The sequence below is a fragment of the Ambystoma mexicanum genome, chromosome 9 (assembly GCF_040938575.1).
Source record: "Ambystoma mexicanum isolate Mex_15411 chromosome 9, UKY_AmexF1_1, whole genome shotgun sequence".
In the NCBI taxonomy this organism is placed as follows: Eukaryota; Metazoa; Chordata; class Amphibia; order Caudata; family Ambystomatidae; genus Ambystoma; species Ambystoma mexicanum.
Window position 1 is genome coordinate 1,316,259,424 of NC_090931.1, and position 26,133 is coordinate 1,316,285,556.

Below are 26,133 nucleotides of genomic sequence, written 5' to 3' on the forward strand. Positions count from 1 at the left end.
TTGATTGCCCATACATGACAGCCTGTGATAGCTTCTCCTGCTTCTTTTTACTCTTACTTTGTGTTCCTAGTATTCCATTCTTTTGTCTGGTTAGTGTACAATCAGTGGTTACTATATTCATATTCAGCATGTCTAATGTAGTTTGTAAGGTGGAAGGAGATTTTTGCTCTGTTCAATGTTTCATCAGCATTTTCAAGTGGTTCAGTGTTTCCCACAGCAGTGCTACCCTTCATCATGGTGGGTTTAACGGATCGCTTCTCAAGTTAGACCCCACCTCCTACTCCCCCTCAACCCGCAAACAGCCAACAGCACTCGACTGATGCACTCAGCTTGATGAACGTATCACCTTTTACTTCTTCCACTAGGACACTGTTATTTGGCTTGTTTTCCTCTTGTTTTGCCTTCAGACAACTGACCTATACATTGGGGCATTTTGAGGAACACTGGTAGTTTGAGGGTTGTGTTGGTCCCTCAACATTTTTCCAATATTCTGTCAATTGCTTGACCTTTCGCTCCAGCTGAGAGATCTTTTCTCCTCCCTCAGAACCATAGGGAGGTCTTGGGTAATACGTTTGTTGCTCCCTCCTAGCTAATTAACTCAGGTATGGTGGAAAGTTATTACTGTAGCCTTCATTTCTGGATCGCTACTACCATTGATTATGGGCTCTCTTGTCCTGTATTCTGGGAGGAGGAGGAGGAGGAGGAGGAGGAGGAGGAGTAACATTATTTTGATTTGGAGAGGGTGTTTGATTTCTTTCCTGTGAGAAGAAACCCTGACTCCAGATCCAAAGATGGGACACTCTTCACTTACGCCCCTATCACAGTGGTAGATTCTGTAGATGGTTTGGAAGTTTTTAGGATGGATTTTGTTTTCTGCAGGATTTTGGACGTCATAGATCCTAGTAGCTTGTGAAATCACCCATTCGAGAATTCTCAAATCATCAAAGTCCCTCACTAATTGGGTTACCATGTATTTTGGGAGTGTGTGGAAAAATGTGGTAATGAGAACTCCCTGCTGTCAATATGTACCCACCAAGAAATCTGTGAAAAGGCACGCTTCAACTCTTGGGCAAATTCTCCCAGAGATTGGTCCTCGCCACAAACTACATTGTATGCAGCTTTGCAGGTGTCTTGTGGGTTTTGGTGCATAGAATTTCTTTTTTTAAATGGCTGCCTTATAAGTAGACCATTTGTGATAGTTTCGGTCATCCAGCCCTGCAAAGAAGCTGGAAAACGCAGGGGAGAATGTTCATTTGGCATACTTAATTTAATTAAAATCATTCCTTTTTCCAAATGAGGACATTGTTTGCTCATAAAACTCCAGTTGTCCCCACACAGAATATTTGTCATTTTCATGATAAGGGGTCATAAAAGCTTTGATGCCTTTTATTTGTACCGTTATTGTGTCTTGGAGCCCAAGTCCACTCTCCCTCAGAGTCAGAGCTACTGAATCCCCATTCCCCATTGTCATCTGGGCCCTCCCTGCTGTTCTAGTTTGGGTAATTTCTTCTAGATGGAGGTGGGAAAATATTGTGTTTCTTCATCTGAGGACTGAACATAAACACTGTCTCTTCTCCTGGATGGCATAGATGCATCGTCCCAGTTTCCCTCACGGGAATAGACTTTTAAAATACCCTTTCTGAGCTGAAGATTTTGTCTTTACATCTCAGCCAAGTGGGCTAGATGATTTGTCTGCAGGATCATTTTCTGCAGTTCCAGATAACGCAATCCTGCATGATATTTTTTCCTCAGGTCCAGATGTATCTTCATGTCCGCTCCTGTCCCCTCCTGACATACTGAATAGGGCCCCCCCCCTCTTCTAGCTGGTAAAGATAAGGAATGATCTCCTTCCTGGTCAGAAATATTTGGAAGAGGGGATATTGGACACCTCTCAAACTGCCTACAGAACATTTTAGGTGTGTGGAATGGGGGTTTTGGCATTGGGGAATGAAACCCCATTTCCAAAGTACTTGTCTCTAATGGTTGTTGGCTGGGTAATTATATAATCACTTCTTGGGGTAAATTCTAATTTTCTTTCCTTTTCAGTAATCCTTTTCTGCTTACACTGGACTAACTGCTCTCGTAAATCACACACATTGGCTTGATTAGCTTACAGCGGTTTGCTGTGGGAAGTTAACAAGTCCTCCTTATTTTATAATTCCTGCTTTAGACATTCATTCTCGTGCTGGCAATTTTTAATTACAGCAGACCTTTCTTGATTCTTCTCCGGCCAGTGCAGCATATCCTTTTCAAAGTACTCTTTGTTGGACTGCTTGTCTCGGGTCAGTCTCGATTTGTTCCAGTTAGTCATGTAGATGCAAATGTGCATCTTTCAAATTGGTTATTTCTTGGGAAGAGACTTCACGCGGGCCCTCATTTTCATGCACCTAATCTAGTTTTTGTATTAGTTGTTGCTTCTCATGAATTAGAGCATCACGTTCCTGTGCAAGCTGATCTCTTTGTCTTTGTGACACTTAAATTCTGATGAATTTGGTCAAATTCGTTTTGGGACTCAACATCTTTGAGAATTAATTCACTATTTTCTTGTTTTAATTCCGGTATGCATAGTTTGTGTCATAATATTGTCTAACAATGCATTATTACATTCAGGCTGATCATTGTATGTTCCCTGAAGCTTATTTTGGGCCACCCTACACTGATTATGCGTGCCCTGGAGACTCAAAAACCTGGTTACTTGGTTCTGCAGATCATCACAAGAAGTCTTAATTTCGGCTTGTTTTTGATCCATGACATTGTGCTGTTGCAACATAGAAACCTGACTTTCCTTCACTGTTTATTACAGCCGCACATTTTCATGCATTTTGTTGTTACACAATTGCTTGGCGCTCAGCAGCTCTAAAGAATTTTTTCTCGGCTCTTTCTAGGACTGTATAGTCTGAGCATCCCTGTCTGCTGACATCCCATCCACCAATTGGAGGTGAGAATACAGGTCTGCAGAGAGGCAGATCATTCTAAAGTCTGGTTTGTCTAACATCTCTGTCTTCCAAAAGTCAATATCCATGGCTGCCAATCCCCTTTCAAATATGGCTTTGAAAGAACAGGGACCTTTCCCACAGTTACTGCTATGTAAGACATCTCTTTTTTTTAAATGTAGAAACCGAACTCCAAGATTTTCACTAAGCAGAAATACAAACTTTTCTTACTCCTATTTTACCACTGTCGCTCAATCACTTACAACTCCAAACACTAATAACTTTCTATGTAACAATCTCTACATCTGTGCACCCTTAGTATTTCCTTTCCAATATCATATAATTCAACACAACACAAAGCTTTAGTGCACATCGGTAGGCTCTGCGCAATTTAAGGTTAAAAGGTCTATGCTGTGATAACACTAGTTATCCTGGAAATCATATCTCGGTGGAACCTGTTTTGTAGGATGTTCCAATCGGGGGACATCTAATTCAGGGGGACAATCCACCCACCCCAAACCAGGCGTATACAATTTTCCTTTACTTTATAACGTTTTTTTTAATGGCTCTGTGACCCCACCGCCCCCAATTTAACGGAATTGATTCCCTGCAGACGTCCTCGTCTTTTCGGGACAATAAACACACAGGGTTGCACAGAAGTTATATTTATTGACGAAATTGAAATAATGGAATCAGTTTAAAGATTAACAAGTTATGCCTCTTTGAAATTTCAAGGTCACTGAAGACGAATAATTAGTGTACTATTCACCTCCGTTTTCAATGCTACAGTTAGAGAAAACGAGTCTTTGGTAACACAAACATCTCCACTTTTATGTGTTGTTTATCTGTTTTGCACATGCACTGTTTATTAAAAATGCATGAGGTTCCAGGATAAGGCTTTCATTTATTAAAAACAAATTAATCCAAAACATCCCTACCTATCCAGTTCCACTACCTCTTTACTGCAAATACATGCCTCCTCCTTATTCGATAGTCATGTCAGAATTTCAGCAGCATTATTAAAGCTCATTTGCAACAAACTGCTGGATCCTCATGTATGTAAATGGCTTGTAGAAAGGGAAATGCATGTTCGCCATGTATGTAGGTTAGATTCCCCTTAGTGATGTTTCTATTGTATTACTGTGTAAAAGCGTGCCTTTCTCACTTTCAATGGGCAAATTGAAAATGTGGCAATAGGTAGTGATGAATCCCTGTTTTTCCAGCATTGGATCTTTCATAGATCTACATGCTTGAATAGTCCCCATAGTCAGACTGGGAATCCTCAGTAATTTAAAGTGTGTTCCATAGGAAAAAGCATTGCATATTTCCAATCTGAAAGGCACTCATATGTGTAGTCCCTCCACCGCTTTGTCTCTTTTGACCCTAATCAATGAGGTGGCAGGGTTTAACCTCCATCCCAGGCAGCCAACTTCAGATTGTTCACAGCAGTCTAGTGGCTAGGGAATCCTCCTCAGCTCACCTGAGCTTTGTCTTTATTAATCAGTCTTTTTCAATTCTTTTCAAATAATTTCTCTAACTGAGAGAGTTTCTTCTGTTAGACACATGCTGTGTTTTGCAGTTTAGGAAACATTTGTTTTCAACTCGCCGAGGGAAGATCCTGCACCTGGCCCCTCATGGCCATGATGGACTCAGGCAATGAAAGCCATTCCAAAGGGGAAACTTCACTTTTCAGGGACTGTCTCTAGTGCTCCAAAAAGATTGTCTTTATAACAGACCCTCACCAGGAGTGCATGCACTGCCTTTACCCACATGACATCCAAGGAATGTCATATTTGTCAGACCTTCACACAGAAGACCCTACAATACAGGCACAGGAGGGACCCCTTCTTCATCTGGCGAGTAGTGTGATGAATCAGCAATGATTCCCCCTGAAAACCTGGCCTGGGACTCTTCTCATGTGGCTAGGGAAAGGCCGACGCTTCCTGATGCTGGCCCTGGGGGTGGTGTTCTGCAGGAGGATCACATGGGGCAATGGGAGACCGGTCAGGAGGAATGGCTAACCCCCTTATTTAACTTTCCCTGAAACCCCAATCTTTTAATGGCTTACTAAAGAAGTCAGAAAAACGAACTTTGTTACTAGGGACTTCATGTCTATAGTTCCCTAACTACTGGGACGAAGAAATTACCCATACCTGAGGTAGAATGAGAGGCTTAAAAGGCCCCTTCAGTTGCAGGTAATACAGAGAAGAGAAGCTTAGGCTGAGGTCACATTAGAGAAAGCAGGAGAGCAGTATGAGCAGAGGGAGCAGTGCAGACCCTGTATGCAGCCACGGTTGGGACTGGAGAAGGAAGACACTGAAACCGTTGGAAAACCAAAGACTGTGGCTGGTACGGAGAGGGTCTGTGTCTCCAGGTGCAGAGGTCGTGCAACGGGAAGCGTGTTGAGGGAATGCCTGCCTTTTGAAGGCTCATTCTGCAGAGGTTGTGCAGCGGAAGGTGATGGCAGCAAGGGAGGTTTTCCCTCTGGAGAGGTCTCTGGTGGCTGGTGTGAACCAGGAACTCTCTGAACCAGGAAATCTCTGAGACAGTAAGGCTCCAGCAACAAGTGGCACGAGCGAAGGCAGAATAAGAGTGTTCACTGGGCTGCTGGGAGCCACAACAGAGGAATACCTGCAATCGATAAGAGGATCTGAGGCGTACAACCTACCTGGTAAGTTCAAAGTGTGAAAATGACTGCCGGACGCTCCCACCCTGCTCGTGAGGTGCAGGCAGACAGTTTCACTCGTGTATGAGTGAAGGAGAAGTGTTAACAATATTTTTGAATACCAAACTATTAAAGAGCAGTGAAAGTGGCCTATTAAGAAACTAAGTGACTGTAAATCTGGGCTTGTGAGTTTATGGAAAGTCCAACAACCCGGGGAGGCAACATTGTTGAAAGCTAATGACTACAACTATAACCCATAACAATGCGAGACCAGCCTTTATATGGCGTGGACCAGACGAGAAATAGGAAATTCTTAAAGTTAGTAGGATTCTTTATCATGTTGGTGCTGCCTACCCGTGTGTTTGGTAGCTCACAAGGCTGTAGAGAGCTTGAAACATACCACAAAGAAAAATTCCAAACACAGTTTGACAGGCGCTCCACAATGAGTCTTTTATTTGTTGTATTTTTGAGAATAAACTTTGCTCTTGTGCTTACTCAAAGAGAAAAAAACAACAGTTGTTGCCCTCTACACGTGTTTCCCCACTTTCATTCAGTGGTTCATCAGGAGGTAAGTATAAATGTCTAGCTGTTGTGAACAAGAAAAGGAAAAGAAAAAAAAGAGAGAGGATTCAATATTTTTTGAAAAAGAAAAAGTTTCTAAATATTTTCAATTGATGCCATTACTGTTAAAGCACTTTAGGATACTGGTTAATAAGTAAGATAACCCAATGGTCATTTAAACAGTTTGAAATAAATCCCGTGTATCATGTTTGTCAAAGCTGTATACTATTCTTAAAGTTCTGTTCATAACTTCCAGTGGAAGTTAGAAAGAACTGTCACACTTCTGACGCATCACAGCAGGTGCCATTCATCCGACGATGAATCTGTCAAAACCGTTCCTGTCACTTCCTACAGGACCACTGGGGAGCATGCTTCCAAGAGGACAGCGTCATCAGTGGGAAGGGGAAGACCACCACCTGCAGAAATGAGGAAAGGGGAGTTAAGGATGCCTCCTCAAACGTCCACGACATTGTGCACACACATTTCTGGTGGAAAAACATCAAATTTGGCAGTCAAGACCCTCTTGTCCATGACTGTTACCATGGTGGGCCATCTACAGAAAAATCATCCACGAGGTCCTCTATGATGGGCAGGTCACTTTCAACGGCTCAGTCATCTATGGCTAAATTGCTTTCACCTAGTGTCTTGTCCACAAAGGATCAGTCTTCGTCAACAAAGTCACATTTGTCAATGGGAGGATCACCTTCTATGAAAAAAACATTCTTCATGACTCCCGTGAGGCAGCCCTCATTTACGACTACTCCCAAAGGCCCCACGTCCATGACTAGTTCCAGGCAGCCCTTGTCAACGACTACTTAATCGACAGTTGGTAAACAGTTGACAGGACATGCATCGTCAATGGGAACAACACTGTCTAATGGCTGTTCATCCACGACTACTCTGCCGTCAATGGGGAGAAAAGGTAGTACCGCCACTACCTCCCCCATTCCCGGAAAACAAAGTGATAAACACATGCTGTCAGTGCCACAGGTCTAATTTTCCAATGCTAACCTGCCCCGATCAAGGAAATGGTTGAACATCCTACAATAAATCTGCACAAGGATTTTTTGGACCTGGAAGAAGACAGGCCACAGTCTGTGTACTATGAGCACATCCCTCCATGGCAGTCACCCTCGGAAGATACTGCAGATACTTTTCAACCCTCGTTGATGCAGTCCCTCAAAAATATCATGGACGAATTCCAGGGGAGGCAAAGAGTGCGCTTAGCCAACACCACCACTTGCGATAACAACTCAACAGTGCTCGCTCCGGAGGTTGCACATATGAGACTGAGAATAATCTCTCCATCTAAGAGACATACAAGCGGTTCACCTCTGCGAAAACAAGCTGGAAAGATCCAGTGAATGATCCCTACAAGGATTTTTCAGACCAGAGACACATGCAGATGAGTCTGAACAGGGGGAAATTCCTCAGGACCCACCCCAACAGGATACTGATGAATGGGAGGATTATGCCATTGAGAAGCAAAAGAGGCGTGACTCCCCTGGAAGCTCCTCATTATCGGACAACATCGCTTTGTTCCATTCAATCATTGAAAAGATGGCAACAATGTTTCCATGCATCGTGTGCAGAGAAGAAGTCAGTGTTGTATGAGCATAGAGACAAGAGGAGGAAGATGGTCATGGCTGTACCCATTCTAGACACCAAATGGGAAGTCGGGGAGAAAATCCTAGCCAATCCGCGAACTGCTCCTTCCAAAACGGATAGGCTGGAAAAGATGTACAAGTCCCCAGAAGACACACCGTTGCGCTTGAGGGGACACCTGAAGCCTGATTCAGTCATCACTCTGGCTGCCAGGAAGAAACTCACCAATTCTGCTTTACCACTAATGGCTCTGCCTGACAAGGAAGGCAGGAAACATGAAGCTGTAGGCAGAAAGGTTTCAGCTTCGGCATCTTTGTCGATTAGAACAGCCAATGCCCTTGCTACGACGGCGAGATAGGACAGGGAATTGTGACACAAGATGTCCAAGTTCATGGAGCACCGTCTGGACAAATTCAGGTGCTCCACGAACTTGGACATCTTGTTCAGGACGAGGCACAGGCCATCGTTCGAGATGGAGAAGCAACGTCTGACCATATGATAGATTGAGCCGTTGATGCAGCAGTCTGGGCTCAGGCAGATGGATCATGGAGCGGTCCTCAGATGTGAAGCATGGATGAAGGCGACAAACTTCGGGCCTGAATTACAGGCGCAAATCCTCGAAATGCCCTCCGACAGCCAAGAACAAGAAAAGTTGATGATCACCAGAAAGGAATCAAGGCAAGCACTATACGGCCAGGGCCATCAGTTCACTGAGGGACAAGGACAGGGAAAGGTGTACTTTTCACTCCTTTCGTGATGGATCAGGGAAGTTTCAAACCTACAACAGACCCTATTCCACGTAGAACTCCGCCACAATGGATCAGTCTGCCAATAGGTACCAGCATTCCTCCTCCAGATACACAATGCAGAGAGGCAGACGTGGGACAGGCCAGAAAAGGGCGTAGTCATCCAAACAAAATTGATGGGAAGTACCATCGACTTCCACATCAAACCAAAGTGGGCGGGGGGGATCAGCCACCACCTACATCAGCAGCAAAAGATCATGTCAGACAAATGGTCTTTTGGGATTCTATTCACACTTTTTTCTAGTAAAGAAAAAGAATGGACAGTGGTTCCTGATTCTAGACCTACGCGCATTAAACAAGAATTTGAAGTGCAGAAGGTTCAAAATGACCACACTCCACAGCTCCTACCTAAGCTCCAGAAGGGTGATTTTCTAGCTACAATTGACCTGGAGGATTTGTATTTTCACATACCCATGCATCCGGCGCACAGACGCGATATGACATTTACATTGGGAAGCCAACATTATCAGCTCCAGATGCTTTCCTTCGGTCTATAGTCGGCCCTGAGGGTCTTCACCAAATGTCTTGCCCCAGTGGCAGCACACCTAAGAGCAGGTGTGGAAATGTTTCAATACCTCGACGATTGGCTCATCAAATCAAAATCACGAGAACTGACAACCAGGGCGGTCAATCAAACAATGGAGACTGTCACCAATCTAGGGTTTTCCATCAACAATGGAAAACCAGTCGTCACAGAATCCCTTCTTCCTGGGAGTGGAACTAGATACCTTCGTTCAGCAAGTGAGACCACCCTCCAAACGAAAGAACAGTGGTCTCCCAACTGGTTCTTAAAGCCACATACGACCACGGTACCTCACTACAGATCCCTGCTGGGCATGATGCCATCATGTATGTTACTGGTTCCAAATTGCAGGTTGAGAATGAGAACGATCCAGGAAGAACTAGATCGACAATGGATTCAAGTACCAGGTTCGTAGGAGGACATTGTGCACCTGTCACATCCTTTCCTTCAAGCTCTACACTGGTGGCAGGCAGAGAAAAACCTACAAAAGAGCATGCCTTTCGAGGCCCTCAACTCCATGCTTCTTCTCAGGACAGATGCCTGTGTCTGTCAGGATGGGGAGCCCATCTTGGGAGACTTGCGAGCAAAGAGCACATGGTCCACACAAGAGTGAGACCTGCACATTATTGTACTCGAACTCGGAGCCATTCGATGGGCGCTGAAGTCTTTTCAAACGTCCTCATGGAACTGTTGGTCAACCATGCAGAGGGAGAACACAACCTCAATGCATTATACCAACAAGGGAAGGGGGCACAAGGTCGGCACTGCTGTCTGCATAGGTGCCGAAACTCTGGAAATGGGCCCTTGATTCAGGTCAGAGCATAACACCTTCTATGAAAGAGCAACATTCTGGCAGACCAACTGAGCAGGGAATTCTCCAAGTCCCACAAATGGGAGCTCGATTGGGCCGAGGTCAAATTAATCTTCAAATTATTGATCAACAAATGATCAACAACATCAAAAAAAGACATCCTTCACAGGCTTAAAAAAAACTGCTGAAAACGTGGTTATTCAACCAATACTAGCATAATGTCCACCTGCTGATTATGTAATTCTTGACCATGAATACAATGTATGACCTTTTAATTGTAAATAACATATTATTGCCCGTGAACACAATGTATGATCCTTTGCCTGCAAATAATATATGTATTTTTCCATACACAATGTATTACCTATGCCTAAACTGTCTGTAACCACGCCGTGATACCCCAGGGTGTGGGCATGTAACAAATTAAAAAAAATAAAATAATAAAATTGGGTCTCCCCATCATATATCTCTTTGCAACCAGGCACAACAACCAATGCCCTCTCTTCACATCCAGGCACCCAGTAGAGGCATGGACAGGCGAGTTCCTTTGCGTCTTCCCGCTGATACCTTTGCTAGCCAGGGTGCTGAGACAGGTGAAAGAACAACCCTGATTTTAATAATGCCGACCTCTGCCTGGCAAGTCTGGTATCCTACTCTCCTACAGATGATGCGTTCCACATCAATCCGTCTCAAAGTGCACCAAGCACTGCTGATGCAACAGAATGAGAAAATCCTTCACCACGACCCAGTGTCAAGCTGTCTTTCTAAGGGCTTGGTTGCTGAGCAATGAAAACACACCAACCTAACCTTGCCAGACGAATGTTGGGATGTCATTCGTGCCTCCAGGCAAACTTCCACATGCAAGATGTATCCAAAGAATTGAATACGGTTTACAACCTGGTGTGGGACTGAACAGCTTGATCCGCTGTCGTCACTGTAGGCGAAATACTACCTTACCTGCTCCATTTGGCAAAAGCTGTCCTGTTGCAAGCTTCTATCAAGGTTCATCTGTCGGCCATCATGTCTTACTTCGGAGATCCTGGAGCTACATCTTTTGTTTTGGAGCCTGCTGTAAAAACCTGTGTGAAGGGTTTGCTGAGGACCTTCCCCTGGTGCCAGCATCTACTCCAGACTGGAGTCTCAACACAGCTTTAACAGCATTAATGTCTCCTCCATACAAGCCCATTCACAAATGTGATCAAAACTTCCTGTCATGGAAAATTCGCCTTCCTAGTGGCAATTACGTTGGCAGGATGAATCGGCGAACTGCAAGCTTTGTCCACCGATCCACCGTTTGCAGCCTTCCTAGAGGTAGTACTCAAGCAGCACCCAAAGTTCCTCTCCAAGGTGGTGTCGGATATGACTCTGTCGGAAACGCATCGTACTGCCAACCTTTTCGGCAATCATTCCTCCAGTGCGGAACGCACCCTTTACTCGCTAGGCCTCTTGCAAGTACTCAAATTCTACTTGCAGCGCACTGGCACATTTACAGGATCTCCAAAACTGTTCATTTCGTTTGCAGGGCCTCGTAAGAGCCAGCACATCTCCAAACAGGGCCGAAGGTTGGTGAATTGCATTACCCATTGCCACAAAATCAAGGGCACCCTGCTTACCAATCCAGCTATTACCCATTCAACCAGAGGGAGAGCAGCAACAGCTGCTTTCCAAGTGGGAGTGGCCATGAAAGACATATGCAGGGCGGCTACCTGGATCACACTCCATACGTTTGCCAAGCATTATTGTCTGGAAGGGAGTCAGCTGTTGGACAAGCAGTCCTGCGATACCCGTTTGCATGAGGTAGGAGCAGCCATTGATCTTTCCCTTCCCTCCTTCATGTCTCATACATGCATAATGTGTTCAGGGTACTCTCTGTGGGTAATGTTGTTGACCTATGTGTGCTTCAGGGAAGTAGGTGGCATGCGTCCACTGCTTGGTATTCTATTCAAGCTCCAATCTATGAAAGATCCAATGCTGGAGAAGTCCTAGTTGCTTACCTGTAGCTTGATTTCTCCAGCATTGGTATCTTTTATAGATTCACATGCACCCACCCACCTCCCCGGTGGGGCTGCTGCAAGGGCAGGCAGTCATCATTATAACAGTCACTATTAGGACTCAAAATCTAAAGATGGCTGCCTGGGGTGGTATTTAAGCCCAGCCACCTCATTATTTTGGGTCACAAGCCACCACAATGAAGTGGAGGGACTACACATGTGAGTGCCTTTAAGGCATCATTGCCAATGAAAATCTCTATTTTTCGTATGGAAAATGTTTTTAATTACTGAGGATTTCCAGTCTGACGACGGGTAATATACAAGCATGTGATTCTATGAAAGATACCAATGCTGGAGAAATACAGTTACAGGAAGTAACTAAGACCTCCCTTTTGTCCGGAATAACTTAGCATTAACAACAATATTCTGCCTGATAGTATACCCAGGTATTACTTCAGTTATATTCTTTTTGTAGGTATGTACACAGTGAGATGTACATTTGCCTCCCCTAATGATTCTTCCATGCTAGACACCATTACACATACAAAGAGTCAGGGAATCTCATTGTACACACACCATGGAATCTAGTCTATTAAACATATATTTTCCCATTAGCACATACACTTCTGAAAGGTTCCCTAACTTCTCGGGATGTACAATCAATTTATATATTACCCCCAACCCCAGTACTGGCAAATAACAGGAACCATGATGTAATCTAATTGCCTGAATAGTATCACTCCCTATAAGATTATTTCTCCTGTATATTATACTCGCATATGAATTTCTTTTGGCTGTCTAACAGACAGGTGGGCACCATCCTATGAAGTGGTCTGGTTAATTTCTCCCCCTCTAGGAATAGGTGGGCATCAGTCAGCAAGATGATGGGATCAGCTTTCTTCCACAGCGTGTCTGCTGTCCCTTCCTCTGAAGAAGGTCTACGACTTTAACTCCCACTATGCCTCACTTGCAGGGCTCTGGTAATGATCCAAAATGTGTCCAAAAGGAGAGCAATCTATTCCTTCTACTTCCTGTCATTATCAATTATCCTTCTAGCTCTCCATCAGTTAGTGAGTGAGTCTGTCCCCTGGTTAGTATGTGTTAGACATTTTAGAGAACAACATCCCCTCCCTTTTGAGGTGTGTATAATTTCTCTAATCGAATCGGTCAATGTATGTGATTGGTCAGTGTTTCAAAAGCGACATCACCTTAGATCTACCCCTTCATAATAGTTGTGTTTATCAATGAAGGGGCTCAATCTGATGGCAGTGACTTCTAAACCCAGTTTCCCTCCATTTGTTTTGATGTGATGTGATCAGAGATTTCTTACATTAACCATTGTAACATTCTGAAATAGTAAATTCCACACATATGCCCATTTACTAATCAGGTCATCAGGTTTCTCTCTATGGCACAAATCAAATGACACATTTTTTATCATAATAGGACAAATGGTTCGAGACTTACAGATTCTGGCTAATAATTTACTTATACTTTCATAATAAATAATATTTCCACCTGATAGTAACAGGCTTGTCACTGTGAACACTAGGATAAGCCCTAATTTGCATAATAAAAATGCCCTTAAACACATTGGGCCTCATTACAAATCGCCCGGTATGGAAACAACGGTGGTGGTAAAACCGCTGCCACTGTTGTTTCCATGCCGGGCGATCACAACTCCTGCAGGCGGAGGCGTCAAACCCGCCAGGTCTGACCTGGCAGGTTTAACACTGCCCGCCTGCAGGCGAACGTGGAAACACCAGCACCATCACGAGATGGTGCCGGTGTTTCCATGATCCCCGTTCCCATTGAGTCCTATAGGACTCAATGGGAATGGGGATTAACACCATTCCTCCTCCGGAATTCCCGGGACACCAGGGTTGTAATGCCCTGGTATTTCCGGGAGTCACGGAGGCGGAATGGTAATACGAGTCCGGCGGTAACCAGGCGGTTTTACCGCCTCGGTTACCGCCGGACTCGTAATGAGGCCCATTTTGTTTTTATACCACTGTGGCAAACCAGGAGGAGTCGGATAAGCTATTGACATGTTCAATGGGTTTTATTTAAATTAAAAGAAAAACGACTAACTACCTAGCAAAACAAAGACAAAGGGTGTATGTCAAGTCCAAGGTCAAATTCTTTTGTCTGAAACCCAACTACTAACTGGCCTCACCACTTTCGAAAATATCTAACTAAAGGAAAAAGGGAGGCTGGGACAGCAGCCTCGGTTTGGGCTTCTGATTTGCTCACAGTCTCAAAATTCTTTAGTGTGCAACAGTATATTTCTTAGAATCTTCAGAATCCTCACAATCTTCAGATAATCTCTTAGCAGAAATTATAATCATCTTCTGTAATGGGTTTCACATTGCACCTTGATAAATAAATCTGTTTGTTCTGATATTTTTCTCAGACTTTATTTTCAAATGTAGGCACCCCTTCAGGGTTACTTGGCAAGACAACTCTGTCTCCCCCACCCCTTTCTTGGTACCTTTCTTAAATTATATTTCAAATATCCATGTCCCTTCAGGATCACTTTGCAAGACAACTCTGTCTCCCCCATTTTGGTATTGGGATTCCCTACACTCCTGTGTTTCTTTCGTGAATGTCTTTATTTTACAATTACAATATTCACTAGCCTGATCGGCTATTCCAACCTTTGCATACAATGTTCAGTCTCTTTCACTCTGTTTCCATGGGACTCTGGGCCTGATAAACTCTTAAACTCTCATACTCTTGATGGCTCTTCCAGCTGTGACATCCAAGGTTCGTAACTTTTCAGCTTTGTTTTCGTGGGGTCATGTGCCTGGTAAACTCGCTTAAATTCTCATACTCTGGGCAGCTCTTCCAGATGCGACATGCAATTTGTGTAACATTTTTCATCTGTTTTCGTGGGGTGATGTGCCCAATAAACTTGTTTAAATTCTCATAATCATGGTGGTTATTCCAGCCGTGACATGTAATGCTTGTGATGTTTTCCCATTTTCTTCCTGGAACTCATGAAACCAACCATTCCAGGACTTCCTGGCATCCAAATAGACAGCAGCTGTGTTCCGGCACTGCTTCCAGCTTAACAGGTGGAGCCTGGCAATCCCAGCTCCTCATTGGTCTCAGCATTCATTGCAGGGTCACAGACCCATCAGTGTTAGTCAGTGGTCACGCGACCAGAGAAGACAGGTCTTCTTCCCGTCAAGCATCGTTCCCTGACCAGAGTCTCTTTGCTCGGTGAAGGCACCTGCTGCACAGCCTCCAGTCAGTGGGTCTCTCTCCACACACGCTACCGCTGGTTCTGCGGCTCGACGTGGCTCTGCCCCTCCAGGACGGAGTTGCTACAGAGGCTTGCCTGTCCGTAGTGGTGGTTCTCCTTCTGTGGGAGTCTCTCCTCCTGCATTCAGAATTTGTACTCTCTTTATACACGTCATTGTAACAACAAGAATTGTGTCTGTCTTCCTTGCCAATGGCATTCAATTGGTGTTAATGGAATCTGAGTTTTCTTTTTTGAACCCTAAAAATCCAAGGGTCCTTGCTTCTTATATTTTGCATAAAGTGGTTAATAATCCCCCTGGTAAATCGATTGGGTCTGTTTTTGGGCCTGTAACTAAATTCATGTATTATATAATTCAACTTCTTTCGATTCTAGGTCGTTCATATTTACTAGACTCTTGTGATGTTATAAATTTGGTGGAGGATCAGCCTTTTGCTTGTACCAATGAGTGGTTTGTAACATTGGACATTGAGTCCTTATGTACTAATATATCACAAAAGGCTGCCATTTATGTGATCATTGCTTGTTTAAGCACAAGACCTACTCCACATTGGGTCACTACTGAATTTTTGATATAATAATAATAATAATAATAATTTGGCATTTATATAGCGCTACGAACCCTCAGGTATCTGAGCGCTGCTTATTATTACCCACGGTGTGTGGTGCTCATTTATCGACCTCGGAAGGATGAAAGGCTGAGTTTGGCCCCACAGGGATTCGAACTTGCGTTAGCAAGCTCTGCAAGCTCTGCACGGATGTCAAAGCGAGCGCTCTACTCGCTGTGCCACTTGATTTAGCTTCCTTAGCACTTGAGGAAAATTCTTTTATTTTCACAGGTTCTTCCTTTAAACATATCAGTGGCACCTCTAAGGGTGCGGTCTTGGTGCCCAGCAAGGCAACCTATTTGTAGAAATGTATGGTCTTATAACAACACATTTTTTCCCCATGATGCCATTTAATGTAGATATATCAACGATATTTTGATCATTTGGAAAAGGAATATATCTACCCTTCAATTGTTTCTCACATGGATGAACTCTTTAAAGGAACATTTAAAGTTCACAGCTTCATACAGTCAGAAAGAAATTGCTTTCTTAGACATGTTGGTTAGAGAAAGGGACGAGAAAATCGAGGTTGCTTTGTTTTGTAAATCAACTGATAGAAACACTATTTTACGTAGTCTAAGTCCGCATCCAATGAGACTTTGCAAAAATATCTCTTTCAGCCAATTCTTGAGGGGTGGTCGCAAAAAAACGTCTGAAACGCTTGATGAAAAGAGCAAGGTTTTATGACCGTGAACATTTATTGGTCAAGAGGTCGAAACCTGTAATGGTGTGTCAACACCTTTAGCCCTATAAGTGACCAAATTCCTTATGTGAGTAACACAAATTGGCATATTTTACAACTATCTGACCCTGTACAACAAAAGTCCTTATTTGCATTTTAAAAGAGGTGTCAATTTGTGACAGTCCTTCGTTTGAGCACTTAGAAGGGGATATAATCCTAGTGAAGATAAGATAACATACCTTGGATTACCCCTGGTTAGTTGTCTTCATCCATGTGGTGGATGTACTGTATGTCTGTTTACTAGCAAAATGTATGAATTTGTCCGTACAAAGTGTGGAAACTAGACACACATACCAACTATAAATCTAAAAATGTTATTCAAACATTAACTTGTCCTCGTCAGTTGCATTATGTTGGCAAACTATGAGACCATCCCACATCAGAATCAATGAACACTGGTCTCACCATAGGACCAGGATTGTTTCATTCCCCTTGGTGACACATTATAATGATCATAATGAAAATTAATTGAGGTGGTTTGTGATTGAGAAGGCAGCTTTTGAGGACCGGGCCGGTTCGCTTGAACAACTTTTGTCTAGGTGTGAACTGTTTTGGATATATCCCCTCCAGACGCATGTGGTTGGTCTTAATGAAATATTGGAATGAAACATTGTTAATGGATGCTGACTAGCTATGTCTCCTCATATTTATGTGGCAAGAATGAGGCTGTGTGTTATGCGGGATGTGGTATTTTATAAGCACAACATGTTTTTAGTCGTGTGATTAGCCCATGTACATTTATCCTTCTGGAAGTGTCATACAGCAATGGTTTTCTGCTGTCTCCATTCCTCCTTTTTCTATGCAGAAATCACAAGGCTGTCTGCGTGCGGACTTAAGATGTGTTGTTCCCAATGTTCGACACTTGTTTTATTAACAACAGTATGATTTGCCCAGGCAGATTATTTTTGTAAGTTGCTTTCATGCTGTTATTTGAGTTCGCATTTCTGGAGATTTGAATGTGATGCCTTTTGCATTGTTTGAGGGTGCATTGACCAGGCAGTAATGGCTGCCGCCTTTGCTCTGGCCTAGCTGTATACTCTGTTTTGGACTGTGATGCTTTACTATTGGCCTTTGCTCACTTGCATGTTTTGCGCAGCCAGACATATGACGTAGGTTATGTTCCTGTGCCTGTTATTTAAAATTGATAGGGAGAGTGGTGCTGTACCACAGTTTTTAGGCAACAGGTGGTTGTAATGCAGTATTTCCACCATATGTACATACTTTGACTTTGGACAATATTCCATTTACACTGTGTTTTTCGTGTTGGGTGGTTAACGGGCATGTATTACTTTTAGAGGTTTAATGAACAAATCGTTCTGTGACTGGTGAATTGGAAACACATCTCCGAGAGACATAGCAAGGCCCTCTTTGTTCAAATGAAGCATTCTTCTAATGTAGGCAACAAATGGATGTAATTTGGCATTATCATTATGTATAAGTACGTTTCCTTTTCACAGCATTTCATTGACTGTGTTTAGCGTGTTGGGCAGTTTACAGGCATGTGTTGTTCTTAGTGATTTGAGGACCGGATCGTTTGGTGACCCGTAGATTGGAAATATACTTCTGAGAGACTCAGAGAGGTCCCCCTTGTTCGAATGAACCATCTTTGATAACGTAGGTAGCCATATAGTGGTACTTACCATTGTTGGTTACATTTTCTTAATTTTTCTTTTATGATTGGTATTTAATGCATTCAAAGTCATTATGGGGATGAGAGATGCATGTCCTAAATTGGAATGTGACAGTGTTTTTTAATGATGGTGTTGAGTGCACTTATTTACATTGGATTGTTAGTTGCACGTGAGTGTCTACTGTTGGTGTTTGATCTTATTTTTTTTTAATATACCTGGTTGTATGATTCATTTACACTATCAGTATCCTGGAGAACATTACTCTTCATTTAATCCGGTCCAAATTCATCTTTGTTGGACAGTTCATGGGAGAATGCAGGTTTTTTGTCCCAGGGAGACCTTTTTATTTTATTCTAAACTAGATGCATTGTCACTGAATTGGTGTTTTAGACCCCAGAGGTCTGGTGGCTATTTGTCATCTCATGCAGCTTCAGCACCTTTAGGGGCACTAGTTGACCTCTGGATGTGGCTTCTCCACATTTTGGGGTGTACTTACCTTCTTCTCGTGCCGGCCTATAGTGACATTTATATCAATGAATGTGGATTAGGTCCAGGGGAGTAAGTTGGAAATTGTTTTTCTTTAGTAAAGAGTGCGCACACAAGTGTATCACTTCTAATAAAAAATTTCATATTTATATGCTTTTATTCGTTGTATACATATTGATAGATGTATTTGTCTTATGTAAATTGTGTAATTTATTTCTTTATAATGTGGCTTTGATTAAAAAATGAAAGACAAACTGACAAATATAATATTGATTTTATTTACTAATAATCCAGACACCCTTGCAACCACCTACAACCTCATCATTGCTAAAGCCATTGACACCATTGCTCCCCTCAAGCAAAGAAAAGCCAAACCCATCAGGCAAACCAACTCATGGTTTGTTTGTTTGTTTGTTTGTTTATTTATTTATATAGCGCTCTTGACCCGGGGGTATATATACGCTTTGAACATCAGGTTACAGGTAAAAGACAATAGTACAGTATTGATAGGGCATAGATAATAGTATTCAAACAATATACATAAAATTGGACATTCGGAGTGCATACATATGTGGTAGGACAGTTATTTGTTGGTTAACCAGGAAATGACCTTGGTTCTGAAAGGTTGGAAAGTAGGTGTGGATTTAATATCCAGTGGGATGGAATTCCAGAGTTGTGATGCCAAGGTTGGGAAGCTGGATCCTCCGGCTCTTTTGAGGGAGTATTTGGGAACTGTTAGTTGTAATGAGTTGGACGATCTGGTGGTTCTAGTGTTCTGTCTTAGTGTAAATTTGTTCGAGAGGTAGGGTGGGGCAAGATGATTGAGGGCTTTGTAAGTAAGGCATATGGTTTTCAAATCAATTTTCTGTTGGATGGACAACCATTTGCAGGCAGTTCTGGTGGCGGATCTCCTGAAACTATGTACACAAAAAAGTTCAGCTCTCACTGCGTGGCAAACGAAACCTAATGACGTCACCAAACTCACTTTTAAAAACATCGCTAAACAATATAAATCTGCCATTATCACAGCCAAAGAGAGTTCCTTCAACTCCAGGATAGCTAACGCAAAATCTGGGTCCAAAGAAATCTTCGCAATCTTTAGAGAACTAGAGACCCCTAAACCCCCTACCAACCCCATAAACAAAGACAAATAATGGTGCAACAGCATTCAAGAAGCCATGCTCAACAAACTGAACATCCTCCAAGACAAAATCATCAGCCACCAAAAAGCCCTAACGCTTCAACTCTCCAATCTTCACCAGAACTCCCATACTGAAATTCCAGCCTTCTCATTCCAAGAGATGACAGAAGGGGAAGTCCTTACCCTACTAAACTCAATAAAACGCTCCAACTGTAAGGGGGACTCATGCCCTGCCCAACTCATCCAGGACAGCGCCACAACGCTAGCACCATTCTTCACTGCCTTCATCAACGCCTCTTTCCAATCTAACCAAGTGCCCTCCTGCCTCAAAGAAGCCTGGGTGCGCGCCCACTGCTAAAGAAACCCACACTTGACCCTAAATCACCTACGAACTGCAGGCCCATCACGACGGTCCCCTTCCTACTGAAAATTTTGGACAAAGCAGCTTACACCCAAGTCCAGAAATACCCAGAAACGCATCATCTGCTTGGCCTCCGACAGTTGGGCTTTCGACCTAACCATGGCACAGAAACCACATTATTGGACCTCAAAAACCAAATTGATGACCTCAGAGATGTGGGCAAACCGGCCCTCCTCCTACTCCTCGACCTCTCAGCGGCATTCGATCTGGTGGACTATGAGACCCTTTGCCACCACCTCTCAAAGGCCGGCAATTTCTCTCAAAATGCCACCGCGTGGATCGCATCCTTTCTCAGTGGGAGAGCAATGAGTCTTTTCAGACCAAGCTTGCGCACACCTACACCTAATCAAGTGTGAGGTTCCTCAAGGGTCCTGCATATCACCCACCTTGTACAACCTCTTCACGAGATCCCTATTCAAATACCTCGATATGATGGGTATTTCATACACCAACTATGCCGACGATACGCAGGTCCTCATTCCCTTGTCAGGTGACTATGAGACCGACCAAAAAACCCTCAATTCCATTTACACCACTATCCAGACCTGGATGGCCAAAAACTGGCTCTGCCTCAACAGCGAAAAGACCGAACTTCTTATCATCGGCTCTCCATCCACAATCAAAAAAATGGGTCCCCAATATGACTCCTTCCTCATAGACAGCTCTCGTATTCCGGTATCCCAGTTAGTCAAAACACTGGGAGTTTACCTGGATTCTAACCTCACCATGACAAGACAGGTAAATGCTATTTCATCAGCGGCAGCCTACCACTCAAAACTTATCACTGCTGCCAGGTCCTTCCTAACGCAACAAAAACTCCCTTACCATTGCTAGAGCAATCATAGGATCTCGCCCAGACTACTGCAACGCACTCCTATTAGGCACATCAGCAAAGAACATCAGGAAATTTCAAACTGTGCAGAACAATGCCCTCGGAGCAGCCACAGGGATCTCCAAAAGAGACCACATCTCGGCCGCCAGAAAATCCGTCCACTGGCTGCCCGTTAAAGAACGCATCCTCTTTAAATCTCCTGCATTGACCCACAAGTGTCACCACGACACAGCACCTCGCTACCTCGTGCAAAGATTCTCTGCGCCCCCGTCAAGCAGACATGCTACATTTAATCAAACCAAACGTCTTTCCATTCCCAAAAGCCTTCGGATTAGAGCAGGCGGCTCCAGCTTCCCAGTTCTAGCAGCGACTAATTGGAACCTGCTACCTCCCACCATCAGAGGCATTGAATCCCCCATGGTCTTCAGAAAAACATTAAAAACCCTGCTGTTCGTATAAGCCGTCCGCTTGTCATGCCAACCTGCAAGTTTATGACCACTGCCTGTAAAAATGTATAAATTATGACCATTGGGACACTGCCTGTAAACAATGTATATTTTATGCACCAACCTTTACCCCTGTAACTAAATCACATTCTTGAAACAGCGCTGTGATGCCTCCGGGCTGCCAGGCACTTTACAAATATAAATACATAAATTGTTCTAATTGACAAATGTTCAATAGAATGGTTTTGTGATTTGTTTTGATGTTATACATAAACTGTTCATCCTTGGTTCGGTGTGCTGTTTTTGGAATATTCCCATATTGATTCCAAATATAATCTAATTACTTGTTTAAATCCTTAGATATACATGTGATATGTGTATTGTATTTCTCATTAAGGAAATTCTGTGTTTTTGTTTAGATTTCTTGCCCCTACTTTCCTTTATGTTGCCAGGGTACCCTGGTGTTATTTATAACATTCAGACAGTGTTCAGCATTACCTGAGGCAAATAGAAACAAAGAAGAATCTTTGAATATAGTCTTTCAGGAAGAACCCCTTGGTCTTTCCAACATCCATATAGGGGGACAAGGGTGTTTGGACTGCCAGTTCCATCGCGGAACTTGTCCCCTAGAAAGGGAGTCACTTCCAGTGAGGTCCCACTTCGCCAGACCCCTAGGGAGGGTCTTGCTTAGCAGGCTCACCTCCCTATCCTCAAAGAGGATGGCTTCCCTCTGGGGAGAAGGGACGAATCGTCCAGAATCCAGGGGAAGGGATCCACCCTCTGGAACCAAGGGCTTCTACCTTGGAGAACACTCTTGTTGGAATTATTCTTACTTCCGTTGTGAACACTTCTTGCCAGTTTCAAGTTGAAGATATTTCCACTTGTATTGTTTTATTTGTAGTGTGAACGTCAGGATAGGATGTTTTGGACACAAAGACGGCTTTTTAGTTATTCTCATCCTGACACAGACAGATCCTTTAGCATAGGATCAGAGAGGCATTTTCCCAACCCTTTTTCATTTAATACATTTCTTTGACAAAAACATGACAAACTTGTGTCCAGCTCTCATTTCTCTCTCCTTACAGGGCCTTGTCCCCTACGGGGAGAGCGGGTCACCCCCAGTGAGATTCTGCTTGCCGTGTGCCATATGGAGTCTGTTGCATAGCGGGCTCTCCTCCATACTCCCAAAGCACCAGTTTGCAATCCAATTGCCTGGATCCATCACAGATGCTAGTGCGTGTTTTTACAGCCATGTTGCTGCACTAGAGTCATACTATAGATCAACCAGAGTTTTACTTAAGGCTACTTGTATGCAAATTGATTATAGTGATAATCCCAGGGCTTGGGGCAGACTCTGATGGTAACTGCCTGCCCACGAACTCTGGGATTATCGTTGTTTGGGGTGGTAATAGTTCTTTATGGAAAATCGCTTCACCCTATTTGCACACATCGATATCCCATTAAAAGAAATTATAAAAGACAATGGCCATTGAAGTAAATAATAAAGGAACAGCGTTAATTTACTATTTCCCTGAAAAAAATGCAAGCAGCCGAACAGTAAGCAGGACTACTGGAGCGTGAGGCACACAAGTTGGTGGGGGCGGGCTGTGGGTATAGTATTATGAGGAGGTGATTGAGTGAAAAGCGGGCTGGGGAGCACTTCCGAAGAAACAAACAAACCTGCGGGGGAAGCTCAGATGGACAGGATGAAACACAGGTGTTATCGACAGTTTTTGGGGCAGTGGGCGTAGGAGTCAAGGGGGGGATGGGATTGGGAGAAGGAGGTATGATAGCGGCAATGGCCAAGGGAGAACATGTGAGACCGGTACGAGCTGCTTAGATGGCCGGGATGGAATGCTGGCGATTGCTGGCAGATTCCAATCTGCATTACTGGCTGGATGGCACCTGGGTGCTAATTAATTGTTAAACATGATATTTGGATATTGAACAATTCTGTTCCAGAAGTAACATGAAAGGGCAAAATAAGAGATTCAAATGAACTCTTATTTTGCAATAAATCTGAGTTCAAAAGAAATTTTCAGTGTTTGTGTATAATTTTTTCATCTTTAAATATACCCAACTCGCTGGAGTAAAGATATAAAGCAAGAAGGTGTACTTTTCATATTAGCCACCAATTAAGTGTAAGGAAAAAGTAGCATTAGAAAAAAAAATGCTGTATTATAACCTGTCCTCTAGTTAATTGACACTTCTTTTATGATTTGTACTTATCGTCTTTTTACTGTAAAATGTTTATATGTAGAATTGACGCAAAAAAGGGATAACATTATCATTTTCTTTTTCCTCAGGTTGAGGTAACACCATACAAAACTAATCTTCAGTTTTTAAACCAAGCAGTGGCTGCCTGCTTAGAAAATCGGGGAAGAGAAGCCGTAAAGGACAAGACCCACAGTCCAAATAAGCAGGACAATGGAGTGTCCTCCTTTAAGAAACGAAAATTGAATACAGATGACTGCTTGGAAGGCCACAGATCTATGCAAGGAGAACCAGGCTGCTCACCTGTGAAAATGGAGCACCTGCCGAAAATACCTCCTGATTTGAAGTTTGTGTCAGTTTTGCCGCAAGGGTTTGCTGAAAGCAATTTTAACAACGAACTCTGCAGAACGGCAGTGACACCATTGGAGAAGACAGACAAGTCCATTGAAACAAATGCATATGAAATGGTGCTGGGAGAGCACCCAATTTCAGAAGGGAAGAGCAGCTTGTTACCCAGGCCCATAACCACGAATGAAGTGCTCGATTGCTTGGTGGATCCTCAAGTAGTCTCCTTAATGGCGCGTCTCCTGTTGGAGAGGCAAGGCTGCTAATTTTGCTACATACAATGAAAACAAACTTTTAGAATGTTTCTTTATTGTTGTTATTATTGACTTTGAGCTGACATTTTTTGATTTATTTTCTCAATAAACCAGAAGTGATATCTTCAAGAAAATCAGGACATTTCTGATTCATGGCAAAAACATGAAGTACAGCAGTCCTTATTTTATCATCCAGCACATTTGCAGCTGCTCAAGAAACCTTTTGACAGATCCTTGATAAAATGCTTATGAACTATAAAAGACGTGAAATATGACATTTTTGATTTTTAAAACATGTTTGTAAGGGATTTGAAAGACATTACATTTTTTGATAATAAGGTTAGTAGGTTTCTTTCATTAACCCTGTGGCTTTATTTTCTAATTTTATTTTCAGTAAAGAAAAGCTTAGTAAAGTGGCTGTCTATTGCAAGGATTTGCTTTCATGGCATGGCAGCAGCAAAAAACATTGAATATGGACTAGGAAAAAGTCTTGATGTGGTATAAACTTTATTTTTAAATACACTTTCATAATATGCAGAATTATTCATGTTTGCAGCCCCAATATGGTAACTCCACACGTTCTTAATGATACAGCAATTCTTTTAAACATGCACCTGTGTTGTTGACTGCACCCCCTTGCGTGCTTGGTAATGACTTTGTACATCACTGACGAAAGCCACAAACATGGATATATACGGGATCTCCACCAGCTTAAGTTCAAGGGTGGTGGAACTTATTTTGTTGATTTAGTTTTGGTGCAGGCACACATATGTAACTACTCAGCTGTGTGACTAACCTAAACAACAGTTGATGTGATTTTATTTTTACACTTTCTGCTTAAAATTTGAGTGTGAGCTATTTTCTGCACAAAAGTAAAACCACTTCAGTTGGGGGCTTGAATTACTTTTTCTTAATCATTGTTTGACTTCCTATGGTACCATGGTCCTATGGTCCCATGCCTTAAAACCATTGAGCCACAATAGAACTTTTTGTGATGATTGTAGACTTGGGGGAGCTTTTTCAAGGTATAGTTTAACAAACGTATGATGCTGCAATTCAACGCAGTTATCTTGTGATTTGAGAAGATGTTTGCTTTGTGACATTTTAAATTCACGCCAACTTGAGTTTAAAACCCTACCCAATTAAAAGACTGATAGTATTTCTAAACTTTGTTGGCTGCTTCATTGCTGACATTCAAAAACACCTAATGTCATGAAGCAAAGAGCGAGTAACCATGGCCTTGACAGGTTTACGTTTGTCAAAATAATTTCTTAGAATAACTCTCAAGTAGGGTTTGGACAAGAAAACGGGAGGGAACAGTCAAGCGGACAATGCATCGGAAAATAGGAAGTTGGTTATTATTGACCAGGTGTCTAGCGTCCCAACGTGTACCCTCCATCTACCCTGCCCACGATTCCTTTCCCCTTGATGCCTTTTTTGCACTCAGCCTCTACTTGCTATGGTGATTTAAATACCTCTCATAAGAGCAAGATAGCAAGACGTATTCAAAACAGTCCCTTGGCTTTGACGAAAGGAAATGTGTCTCAAAAGGTTTCTCTGGGTTTTTCTTCTACAGCTATGTCTTGCTCTTTTTCTCTCAGTGCAATGCTTTGGGTGTTTGTGAGAAATGCTAGTTTCCTTTACTTGCTTCCAATCTTGTAATTTGGCCAGTCCACGTAGCCCACAGATTCTCCCATAGGTGAGGGTTTTCTGGGTAGTGCTTCGGCTCTACTCTTTGACCAAGATTCCTCACCCTAAATCTCCCAAACTCTCTCTCTGCTTCCCCCACACAGCCTAGATAGAAACACTTAAGTAAGGGGCCTACTGGAGCTTCCCTTCCCTCAGTATCTGCG

At 43.0% G+C, this 26,133-nt stretch overlaps 1 protein-coding gene across 3 annotated transcripts in view; it reads left to right on the forward strand.

Moving 5' to 3' along the window:
* Positions 1-25,439, forward strand: part of HSPBAP1 (HSPB1 associated protein 1) — a 1,532,307-nt gene extending 1,506,868 nt beyond the window's left edge. For all 3 annotated transcript variants that reach the window (XM_069616689.1, XM_069616691.1, XM_069616690.1), the window contains one exon: positions 23,774-25,439. In XM_069616689.1, coding sequence (XP_069472790.1) covers positions 23,774-24,292 — 519 coding nt within the window. In that variant the 3' untranslated portion in view covers positions 24,293-25,439. The remainder of the gene's footprint in view (positions 1-23,773) is intronic.
* Positions 25,440-26,133: the final 694 nt, after the last annotated feature.